The sequence below is a fragment of the Orycteropus afer genome, unplaced genomic scaffold (genome assembly GCF_000298275.1).
Source record: "Orycteropus afer afer isolate SDZICR_OR568_19922 unplaced genomic scaffold, OryAfe1.0 scaffold00283, whole genome shotgun sequence".
NCBI classification, from domain to species: domain Eukaryota; kingdom Metazoa; phylum Chordata; class Mammalia; order Tubulidentata; family Orycteropodidae; genus Orycteropus; species Orycteropus afer.
In genome coordinates this window covers 3,139,416-3,151,585 of record NW_006921870.1, presented here as the reverse complement: position 1 = coordinate 3,151,585, position 12,170 = coordinate 3,139,416, and the positions used below count along the sequence as shown (strand labels likewise).

The 12,170-nt window shown below is 43.5% G+C and overlaps 1 protein-coding gene across 1 annotated transcript in view; it reads left to right on the top strand.

The window, feature by feature from the left end:
- The first annotated feature begins 7,101 nt into the window (after positions 1–7,101).
- Positions 7,102–12,170, top strand: part of CFAP92 (cilia and flagella associated protein 92 (putative)) — a 198,313-nt gene continuing 193,244 nt past the window's right edge. Inside the window, exons 1-2 of the mRNA XM_042782280.1 lie at positions 7,102–7,366; positions 11,644–11,834. Of these exons, the coding sequence (XP_042638214.1) occupies positions 7,102–7,366; positions 11,644–11,834 (456 nt within the window). The remainder of the gene's footprint in view (positions 7,367–11,643; positions 11,835–12,170) is intronic.

The window sequence follows — 12,170 nt, the reverse complement described above, 5'->3', positions numbered from 1 at the left end:
ACCCACACCTGTGGTTTCCAGCCAAACAAAAGACAGGCATATGAGTTAAACATTTACCTCAAGTAGATACACTCCTTGGAGAGAACAATCATGGATGAAAGCAGGGCTGCTTATGCACAGGGAGACAGCTCAGGGGGCAGGCGTATATAGAGGGATGGACACAGGGAAGAGCTAACTATGGGGAGGAAGTGAGAGGGGAGCTGTTGCTTTGTGGTAAACTGTGGTCAATGATATGAGATAATGTATATGTGAACTGCTGTATGGAAAGTGAATTTCCTCTGTAATTCTTCACCCAAATCACAATAATAATTTAAAAAAACCACAATGAGATACCATTTCTCAGTCACTAGCATTGCTATAATAAAAAAGATAGACAATAACAAGTATTGGTGACAATGTGGATAAACAGGAACTTCATATATTGCTGGTGGCAATGTAAAATGGAGCAGCCATTTTGGAAAACAGTTTGGCATTTCTCAGAACGTTAAGCATAAAACTGCTACTTGAGATACACTCCTTGGAGAGAACAATCATGGGAGAAAGAAGGGCTGCTTATGCACAGGGAGACAGTTCAGGGGGCAGGAGTGCATGGAGGAATGGACACAGGGAAGAGGTAACTATGGGGAGGAAGTGGGAGGGGAGCTGTTGCATTGTGGTAAACTGTGGTCAATGTCATGAGACAAAGTATATGTGAACCTCTGTATGGAAAGTAAATTTGCTCTGTAAACCTTCACCCAAATCACAATAAAAAAATAAAAATAAAAAATAAAAATCCCCTGCTATTTGACCAAGCATTTCTACTCATAGATATTTACCTAAGAGAAATGAAAACATAAATCTGCAAAGAGTTGCATGAGAATGTTCTTAGCAGCATTATTTATAAAAGCTCACAACTAAAAACAAGCTGAATGCCCATGAACTGATCAAAATATGGTCTGTCCATGCAATGGAATGCTACTTAGCAATAAAAAGGAGCAAGCTACTGATACATGCTACAACATGAATGCCTCAAAAACATGCTGTGGTAGTTCAGTTTGCATGTCAACTTGGCTAGGCCTGGTTGAGTGCCTGGGCAGCTGGTGGTAGTTATTCCCCATGATGAGACTAGCAATCAGCTCCATGGTGGGATCTACCATAAGCAGCAGAGTAGCTGCCTTTGGAATATGGTCTGCTTCCTGTATATAAGGAGAAGACTTGGGGATAGTCTCTAGCTTATGGCATACTTGGACCCTGCATGTAGCCGTGTCATTGTTCAGCAGCCTGCCATGCTCTGCCGACCTTGGGACTTACAGTGGGTTTGAATTAATGGCTGCCATGTGGTTTGGTAACCTCGGGACTGTGCCATTTTACTTGTCACCCTTGTGCTTGGCAGCCTCAGCAGCCAGCAGCTGTCTGAGTGAAGAAAAGCCTCTAACTTTCATGGACCGGGAGCTGGAGGCAAAGGTGAAGCCCAAGGCTGAGGGGCTTTCACCCAGCCCCTAGAACCTGGCACCTTGAACCTGGACTTAAGGCCTCCAAATGGTAAGAGCATAAACTCCTGTTTAAGGCCATCCCATTTGTGGTATATTCTTGTCAGAACGGCACCAGGTAACCACAACACATGCTGAGTAAAAAAAAAAACAGGCACAAAAGACCACATATTATATGATTGCATTTTATGAAAAGGCAAATTTGTAGAGACAAAAATTAATCAGTGGTTGCTTAGGGCTTAGAGTGGGAACGGAGAGAAACTGTACATGTGCATGAAGGATCTTATTGGGGGATGAAATGTTCTAAAACTGATTCATGGTACTGATTGTATCACTTGACAAAATTTCTAAAAATCATTGAATTGCACACTTAAAATGGGTGAATTTTGTGATATATGTAAAATACACTTATTTAAGCTGTCAAAAAAAAGGGGGTGGGGTGGGCAATGGCCTCCTTCCCTTAAGTTAAAGGTGGCAAAAAGAATGTGAGTTGTTCCTCAATAACCTTCCAACTGCTCATGTCTTAGAATAACTTCAGGAAGCCTTCTGGGGGCCCCATCAAAACTATGGGGCTCCCTTTTACTGGAAGGAAAAAGGAAGCATTGATAGATTATTCAATGGCCACAAATTCCTCCATCTCTGTACACTGGCCATATTACAATGTGACTTTTCCCTTATTCTTCTCTAGAGATGAGGTCTCTTTCTTTATCCCCTTGAATCTATGATGGCCTCATGACTGACTTTGGTCAGTGGAATATGGCAGAAGTGATATTAGGCCAGTTCCCGAGCCCAGATGTCAAGAGACCTTTCAGCTTCTATCTTTGTCCTCTTGGGATGCTGCCCTGAGATTGCCATCTGAGGAAGCTAGTCTCAACTATTGGAGGATGAAGTGCTATGTAGAGGGAACTAAGACAGCCCAGCCAATGGCCTGCACCAACTGCCGTGTATATGAGTTGGGCCATCTTGGACCTTCCACCCCTGTTGACCCTCCAGATGAATGCAGCTCAGTGAGTGAAGCCAGGAGAGGAACCAACTGACACATAGAATTGTGAGAAATAACAGGTGGTTGTTGCTTTAAGCCACTAAAGGGGATAGTTTGTGATGCAGCAATAAACAACTGAAACAGAAGTTCCCTTTCCTTTGCTTCTGGCCTTGCCAGCTCTGAAGCCATGTTTGCTGAGGTGAGGTTGTAGACGCATCTTTCACACTTCATTACTTGCTGGCACATCTTTGTCTTCACTCCATTCTATGGGGATGAAAGTTCCAGTCTAAAGGGGGTTCCACCAGTTTTTTTCAGACAGTAATCTTGGTCTTTTTTTGTAATTTTGAGTTTTGTTCCACAATTTTCTACCACTCTGTCCAGAATCTCTAGTTGTGATCCTTTTCAGACTGGTTGGCTGTGGTAGCTGGGCACCATCTAGTTCTTGTCCTCAGGGTCATGGAGGCTGGGTGATATGGCCATTTTGAAAAATACCATCTGCCCCAGGCTTCTTGCCCCATCCTTGGAGAATCAATTCAGCAAGTCTGGAGTGGAGCCATGGGATGTCTCTTTTGATCTGTTCTTGTGTGATTCTGATGTACATCTGCCCTGGAAGCAGCTGGCCTAGCCTATCGTCCTCTCCAGTCTTGGTCATCTGTACAATTTCTATGGCTTCTGGACCTCTACTTGGAGATGTTGGGGGAGAGATCCGCTGCTGGCTTGTGTGAGAATGTGACCAGAGGAACTTCTGGAGGGCAAGCAGCCTCATCAAAGTTATGAAAACTTCTTAACCATAACCAAACACCTCAGATAAAGCTCAGAAGGCAGGAAGGAATAGGAAAGAAGGATGAATGGAAATGGTAAACACAGGGAAGAAGTGGGAAGAGGGCTGCTTTATTGTGGGGATTGCAATCAATGTCACCAAACAAAATGTGTATGAATTGTTGAATGGAAAACCAATTTTATCTGTAAACTTTCACCCAAATCACAATACAAAGTTTAAAAAAAAAAAAAAAAAAGAAGAAGAAGGCAGCCTTAGGCCAGCAAGTGAGACCTGAGGAGCAGGAGGCCTGGTGTTTGTTTGAGAGAGGGGCTGTTGCTGATCTGCTTTGTTAATGGGCCCTTTTTGACAGCTGAGGTGTCTGTGTAGTACTTTTCCCCTTCTAACCCTGTGTGGTGGAAGGAAGACTGGGTGATCTATTTCCGTAAAGATTTACCACCTCGGAAACCCAAAGGGGGTTGCTGTGAGTCAGAATTGGCTTGATGGCAGTGACTTTGGTTTGGTTTTCTGAAACCCTGTGTGCTTCTTTCTTCAGCCTTTCTAGTTTGTGGATGGCAATGTCTCCAGGCTGCTAATGGTGGTAGGTGGGCAGGTGTTTATGGCCCTTGGTGGTGAGAGTTTGAAACGCCCTGCCCCCACCCTCGCCCAGGTCTCTAGCTCATTGCCATTTGGTGACTTCCCCTCACAGCTGTTTTTTTTTTTTTTTTTTGTTAGGATTTGGGTGAAGATTTACAGAGTAAATTCACTTTTCATACAGCAGTTCACATATACTTTGTCTCATGTCATTGACCAAAATTTACAATGCAGCAGCTCCCCTCCCACTTCCTCCCCATAGTTACCTCCTCCCAGTGTCCATCCCTTCATACTCTTCGAGAGGCCCATTGTCTGCCAACCCTGTATATGATCTTGGATACACTCTCCATTTAGACATACATAATTGTTTAGCTTGTTCACCCATCTATCCGTCCCTATACCCATGTTTGCTTTCATTAACAACTCAGTATTGTATTTACAAAGGGGTTCATATTTGTTGTTTGTACTGCCCATGTAACTCTCTCTGTCTTTCTCATCCTCAATGCTGCCATATTGGTCACTCACATTTGGTACATTGCCCTTCCCTTCACCCAAATCAATATTTATCTCTATCTATCTAACAGCATTCCCTCCCCTTCCCTCCCACCCCTGGTAACCAACAAAGAAAATGTCCTCCAATATATAAACATTTCCTTAACTTTTACAATAACGGACTAATACAATATTTGTCCTTTTGTGACTGACTTATTTCGCTCAGCATAATGTCCTCCAAGTTCATCCACGTTATGCGGTGTTTTGCAGATTCTACATTATTCTTTAGCGTTGCATAGTATTCCATTGTGTGAATGTACCAAAGTTTGGTTATCCATTCCTCAGTTGTTGGACATCTAGGTTGTTTCCAAGTTTTGGCTATTGTAAATAGTGCTGCGATGAACATCGGCGTGCATATATCTGTTCTTGTTATGTCACAGCTGTTCTTGAGGCTCAGTTTTTCAGGCTTATTGAACCTGAGGGGTGTTGGGGGCCTCAGTCAGCAGGCAGTACCCTGGGTGATCGAGGGACACATGCATTGGGAAGCAGGGGACCTGAGTTCCAGTCCCAGCTCTGCCATGATTTTGCTTTTTCATCTTAGCTCAAGGCCTCGGTTTTTTCAATGGTGTGTTTGAAACTTCTGTTTCCATTTTCCTGAACAAGTTGACTGCCCCAGGGACCATAATATGCCTTCCCATGCCATAGTCTAAGCACCTTGCCTGCCATTCCCTGTTGGTACCCCCCAACACACTCCAACCTCATCATCCCTTCCCTGAATTTACCATGCTCTTTCACCCCCTGGGCCTTTGCATATGTTATTAGCATAGTGCCTAAGACACCTGACTGCTAACCAGAAGGCTGGTGGTTCAAACCCACCAGCCACTCCTCGGAAAGAAGGTTGGGCAATCTACTTCCGTAGTGATACTGCCTTGGCAACCCAAGGAGGGGTTGTTATGAGTCCGGGCCGACTCGATGGCACATAACAACAACAACAACAACAACAACAACAACAACATTCTCTCTGCCTGCAATTCCTGCTCCCGTTTTCACTGTCTGGTAAACCGCAAGCCTGGCTTTGTCATCTTCTACCTGCAGTTTGCCTGACTCCGCTGGACAGTTACATCTGAGGTGTGTCCCCCACCCCTAGCTCCTTTAGTGCTCTATAGCCTTCTATGTCTGCTCTTCTGGACTGTGAGGCCCAGGTCAGCTTTCTCAGCTCTGCATTTTCCCAGAAGGAGGTCCAGCCTTGGGGTCAGACAGGTCTGATTTCAACCCAGTGCAGCCTTGACCAGATCCCCTCCCTTCTCTCAGCTTCAGCTTACTCATTTCTAAATCGGGCCTCATGATCCCTAAATACAGAATTATCAAAGATATTTTAAGGACATTAGTGACTGAAGCAGAAAGTCTATACAAGAGAGGTTTGGGGTGGAAACGAGCTTGCACAGTCTGTTACCTAATCTGAAAAGCCAGTTGCCTTCATCAAAGAATAGGAGGGGGAGCAGATGGAGATATGGGGAGGAACAAGCACACACATATGCACACCCTTAAGGTAGGGAAGAGTGTGACGCATAATGTTGTTGTTGTTGTTATGTGCCAATGAGTCGGACCCAACTCATAGCCACCCCTCCTTGGGTTTCCAAGGCAGTCATCACTATGGATGTAGATTGCCCAACCTTCTTTCCCAGGAGTGCCTGGTGGGTTTGAACCGTCAGCCTTCTGGTTAGCAGTCAAGTACCTTAGGCAGCATAATAGGCACTTACATTCAGAGCAGAAATTCCTTAAAATCTGATTAATCGAATTAATGAATAAATATAGGCAACTGGTTCCCGAATTTGGCCACACCCATTTGACAGAACCTCTTCTGAGCATCTGGTCTGCGATCATTCCCTCAGCCTCTGGGGAAGCCTTGCCCCAGGGAACTCCGACCCTTGCAGCCCAGCCCCCACTCCCCCGCCCCCCTCCGCTCTCCCGCTCGCAAACAGCGCCCAGTTTCCTAGCAACCGTCAAACAGAGCTTGGCAGCCAGGTCCTGCGGGACTGCTTCCACTGTGGGCCAACCGTTCTTGGAAACTCTCCAGGAAAGCTGTTAAACGGGTGTGAGGAGCTGAGGGTGCATTCTGAGTCTGGGTCTGCCACCCAGCACATCCGCTGGCAGGTACAACGGGGCCTTGGGGGTGGTTGGAACCCAGATCCTGGCCACCTTGGTCGCCTCAGCCGGAACTTCCCTTTCTTTTTGATACCGCACACAACAGGATCTCCTTTCTGAGTATTAGCCTGGGTTTTTGCTTCTTGAGCTCAGCACATTGGCCCTTGGTGCCTTGCTGCAGGAGTCTCACCCTTCTTGGCCTCACTAGACTCTTCCACGTGCTGTCCCTTTCCCCTAGCTTCTCTTTCCCCAAATGGCAAACCAAAATGGTGCCTTGGCACAGTTCCCAGGCATCCTGGGATGGAAGCTCAGGAGAGTGACCACCCATGGCTGTGGTTCCCAGGGGACTGTGCTCATGTGAGGCACACATTCCTTATGCACCAAGCACTTATCATCTGGGATGGGAGAAGACAGAGATTCTGGCTGGAGAAACAGATTGCTCAGTGTTATGATCCCTGGAGTTTCTTCATCTAATCATTCTCTAAATTTATGGAGTACCAACTATGTGCCAGCACCATGCCAAGGCTAAACAGCACAGGGAAGGAAGGGAGAAGGGAAAAATCCCTGTAAAGGCAGTACTAACACCTGGGAGCAGAGGATGGTGACAGCATGTGGCATTCTTTTCTCCCAGACAGTACTGGCCCAGCAGGGCGCCCTGTGGTATGTCACTGCAAACCTGGGAGTGGGAGGATGATGATCAGTTGAGCACGGAGCCCATCTCTTCCATCAATGACTTCTTCCAAACCGCAAGTGAGCGTGACGTGGAGGAATACCTCAAGGCCAAGGCCAGGGCCCAGGAGACAGATACGGACCACCAGTCCAGCAGCCTCAAGTCCTCAAATGAGTGTTCTAGCACCTTCAATTCTGACGTGCCACAAGTAGTTTCCTGCAAGTTTATCATCTCACTGGCCTTCCCAGCCAATGCAGGTAGGTGCTAGGGCAGAATTCCAGCACCCTTTGCAGAAAGAGAATATACCTTCTCCCAGGAGTTTAGGACACATATGTTCCTTGTCCTCCTCTATCCCCTGGGGAGAGGAGTGGCAGATGCCAGGAGCCCAAAGGCCAGAAAAGAAGTAGGTGTTTGTCCTTGTTTTTTTTTTTTTTTTTACAGAAGAACCCACAGTGAGGTTAGGCATTAGTTTCCATAACAGATTGTGTATCATCTAAATTGCTTGTTTAAAATACTGATCCTCAGGTCTACTGAAGCTGAATATAAAGATGTTTCAATTAGCCATTGCCACAAAAATGCTGTTTAACAAACTCAAAAAGTTCCCCAATTCTTGGGGGACTTTAAAGAGCAATCCTTTATCCTCAATGTCAAACACTCTGGGCTGTGCTCAAAAAGCTGTACTTGGCTTCATGTATCTCTCCTCCTCCCCGTGGGCAAGTGGGCTAGCCCAGACACACTCTTGTTATGGAATGGCAAATACATACACAAAAGAGGGCAAGCCCAGCTACCCAAGCACTCTTCAAGTCTTTGGGTACATCCCAACTGCTAACATTTTATTGGCAAAGCTAGTCACATGATCACACCTCAAGCCAAGGTACAGAACAGTGAAAAGCACTATAGCTCTTTTTGTTTTAATAATCTATTATTTTTGTTGTTGAAAGTATACACAGCAAAGTAAACACAAATGCCACAATTTCTACACATAATTCAGTGACATCAATTACATTCTTTAAGTTGTTCAATATTTTCATCCTCCTTTTCCAGATTGTTTGTCCCCCATGAACATAAACTTACTGCCCCCTAAGCTTCCTATCTAACCTTCCAGTTGCTATTGTCAATTTGATCCCATAGAGATAGTTCTTTAAAAGAAAACAATGCTCAAGGCACACATTCTTTACCAATTAAACTACTTTTTGGTTTAAATAAGACCTCAGGGAATATTTTTTTATTAAGATTGAGAGATTATCTCAGGGCAATAGTTTCTGAGGTTTCTCTAGTCTCAGTGGCTCCAGAAAGTCTGGATTCCATGAGAATTAGAATTCTTTGCCCTTTGGATCAAGATCCTTCTGTGGGATCTTTGATCAGAATGTTCACCATGTGGTGGGCATGCACCATACATTTCTTCTGGTCTCATGGCAAAGGAGGCAGTTATACATGGAGGCTATTAGCTACACCTTCCAGTTCCTTCTCCTAGTCCCGATTCTCTTTCTTTTTCTGTTGCTCCAGGTGAGTAGAGACAAATTATTGTACCTTGGATGGCTGTTTGCAAGCTTGTAAGACTCCAGACATTACGCAACAAACTAGGAGGTAGATTAGAAGCACCAAACATCATATTTGGCCAATTAACTGGGATGTCCCATGAAATCATGACCCTAAACCTCCAAACCAAGGAATCAAATCCCATGAGATGTTTAGTTGTATACAGCAACCTTAGCACCTGCTCTTTTTATTTTTTTTGTCTGCTTGCACTCTTCCACAATGATGATTTGAATGAGGTGTCTCATTATGGTTCTGTTGATTGTTGCCTCAGATATTTTGCAGGCTATTTGATTAGGTTACACCTGTTTAGATTTGCTGTATCTTCTTGGTGACTTGAACTTTTCATCATTATATAGTGATCTCTTCTATCAATAATGATATTTCATTGATAAAATGATAAATAATTGATATTTTTATTGATAAAAAAACTAAATAATAAAAATTTTCTTAGGTCTATTCATATCAAGAAAAATAACCTGAACAAAGACATCTGGCAAGTATCAACCAAAACAAAATTGGTGTTTATGTGGTCACATTCCCTTCTATCTCTTGCAGCATCTCCTAGGCTTTTTTTTTTTTTTTTTGGTATTTTCTCCAAAGGCTTTTTCAAAATACATCTTGCATGGCAAAAGTTTAGGAAGCCTTGGATACCTGAGAATATTTTTATCATGCCAAGACCTTTGAATGACAGGTTGGCTGTATTTTGGCTCTCTAGTGTTGCTATGGTAGCTCTGGTGGTGTAGTGACTAAGGCACTTGACTGCTAACCAGAAGGCTGCCAGTTCAAACCCAAGCCACTCCTCAGAAGGAAGGTTGGGCAATCTACTTCCATAGTGATACTGCCTTGGAAACCCAAGGAGGGGTCGCTGTGAGTTGGATCCGACTCGCTATAACAGAAATACCACAGATGGGTGGCTTGAACAAACAGGGATTTATCTCTTACAGTTAGGACTAGACGTCTGAGTTCAAACTCTAGGATCTGGGTGAAGGCCCCTTGACATTGGGCTTCAGCTCTGCATCTTGCTTCTGGCCTACTTCTCTTAACTCAGGCAGCTGCTTGTTGCTAAGGCTGACAAACTCAAGGTCGACAAGTAAAATGTCATGGTCCCAAAATTATTAAGCAATACAGCAGTCCACTAGTTCAAATCCAGAATTAGTCCCAAGATCATCAGGCAATGTGGCAGGCTGCTGAATAAAGACTTGGCTACATGCCGGGCCCAAGCACGCCAAAAAGCTCAAGACCTTTCTCAGAGCTTTTTCTTATATACTGGAAGAAGACTGCATCCCTAAGGCAGCTACTCAGCTGCTCATAGTAGATTCCACCATGGAGTTGATTACCAGTCTTATCATGAGGAATAACTACATCCAGCTGCCAAGCCACTCAAAACCAGGCCCAGCCAAGTTGACATACAACATTAACTACCACAAACTGGATAAAAAATTCTGAGTTAAATATTTTTCTTCTTCAATACTTGAGTATTTATGAATATGTGTATAAATGTTTATTTCTTCTATAAATTATTTATTTAAAAGAAGATCCTATATGTTCTCTTCCGCAACTTGCTTTTTAAAAAAACAAACTTGTTTTTGTGTTTGATGATACATCTTAGAAGATATGAACATATATTTTCCACTTTGTTATTGTTTTATTTTTGACACCTAGATAGTATTCTATTGTATGACTCTACACTATCTTGCATTTAAGTTGTTTCCAAATTTCTCTGTTAAAATTTTTCAATGGAAATCCTTATACATACAGTTTTGTGCATATGTGTGGAGCCCTTCTATAGGCTGAATTTCAAGATGTACAATAGCTAAGTTTAAGATATACATTTAAAATTTTTGGATAGGTATTATCAAATTGCCCTCCAAAAGAATGACAACAATTTGCTCTCCCATCAACAGAAAATGAAAAGAGTCTCTTTTTCCAGTTGCTGGGCCACCATGGATTGAAGCAGAACACAGACCAGTGAAAAGCTGCAAACTATCTAGTCAACTTTACCATTTTCAGGAAGTTTTGATGCCTGCCCCAAACTGGCAGGAGTAGCTTTACTCAAAATTCTGTGCAAAAACTAATTATTCTCATAGCACAAAATTAATGCAGTAGCAGCCTTCTGTGTATTAAAACTTTTGATGTAGTGCCAAGTGCTAACTAGAAGGCTGGCAGTTCAAACCCATCAGCCACTCCTCAGAAGATAGATTAGGCAATCTACTTCCATAGTGATACTGCCTTGGAAACCCAAGGAGGGGTCACTATGAGTCGGAGAGAACTTGAAAGCAGTGAGTTGTGTTTTTTTTTTTTTTTTTTTCTGGTATGACTTTAAAGATAGTCATATTTTTATAGAATGAAATTTGGGTTAAATATTTACAGAGCCCTTGAAACATCTCCTTGTGGTGTGAAAAGCCCTATCCTAGAGGGTACAGTTTAAGCTTAAGGGTAGACTAAGGAGGCTCTGTGGGCCCTGGCCTCACCTTCTGCATCCTGTGCCCCAGCCACCCTACATTGTGTGGCTTCTTCATTGAGGTTTGTGCTAGGCTGTTCCCTCTGCCTGGGATGCCTTCTCTAGTCTGTCTGCCAGCTTCACTCCTACAAGACTGCTGAGGTCCCCCTGGGAGGTCTCACCTCTCTGTCCACAGGAGAGTTCATTCCTGTTGTACTTCAGAACCCTATTCACACTGCTGTTATGACACAAATCACATTATACTATGATTACTTTTTTACCTGCTCCTTACTCAAGACTAGGACTCACTCAGAGAGTCATTTACTTAAAGTTTGCATCCTAGTTGCCTCACTTGCCTTGCTCTAGTCTAGGCCCTGCTACTCTGCTGGCTAGGAAGAGGACTAAACCTTTCTATTATGTCTCAGGTCCAGTGAGCACCATGGGGGTATGCAGCCTCTCCCAGCATAAGACTTTCTTGGTTCCAAGAAATTGTAGAGAAGGATCTGCTTTTCCATGTGAGGTTAAAACAAGTTTCATTTCATCTATATGTTTTAGGTAATAAAGGAAAACATCCAACTGTGATTGAAAAATATAGAAAACAGCCTAAAACAGAAAAACCTACTGCAAAGGTTCGCCGATTCTACCACATCGAGTACTATCTTCTGCCTGATGATGAAGATCCTAAAAAAGTTGACATGGTACTATTTCCAGCTGTGACTAAAGTATTCTCAGAGTCAGGTGTGAAGGTGAGTGAGGGGGCAGAGGCATTCATGTATGCATTTATGTTTAACTTTGCATATAAATGAATACTAACTACTTAAAGTATGGTCTGTGGGCCAGCAACATAGGGCCACCTGGGAGCTTGTTAGAAATGCAGCCTCAGAATCTCAGCTGGGCCCTGCTGAATGACTGTGCGTTGACCTAATGCCAATTTTCAGGACTTTTCATTTAGATACTTTTTTTTTTTTTCCTTTTGTGACTGATTTATTTCACTCAGCATAATGTCCTCCAAGTTCATCCACGTTATGCGGTGTTTTGCAGATTCTACATTATTCTTTAGCGTTGCATAGTATTCCATTGTG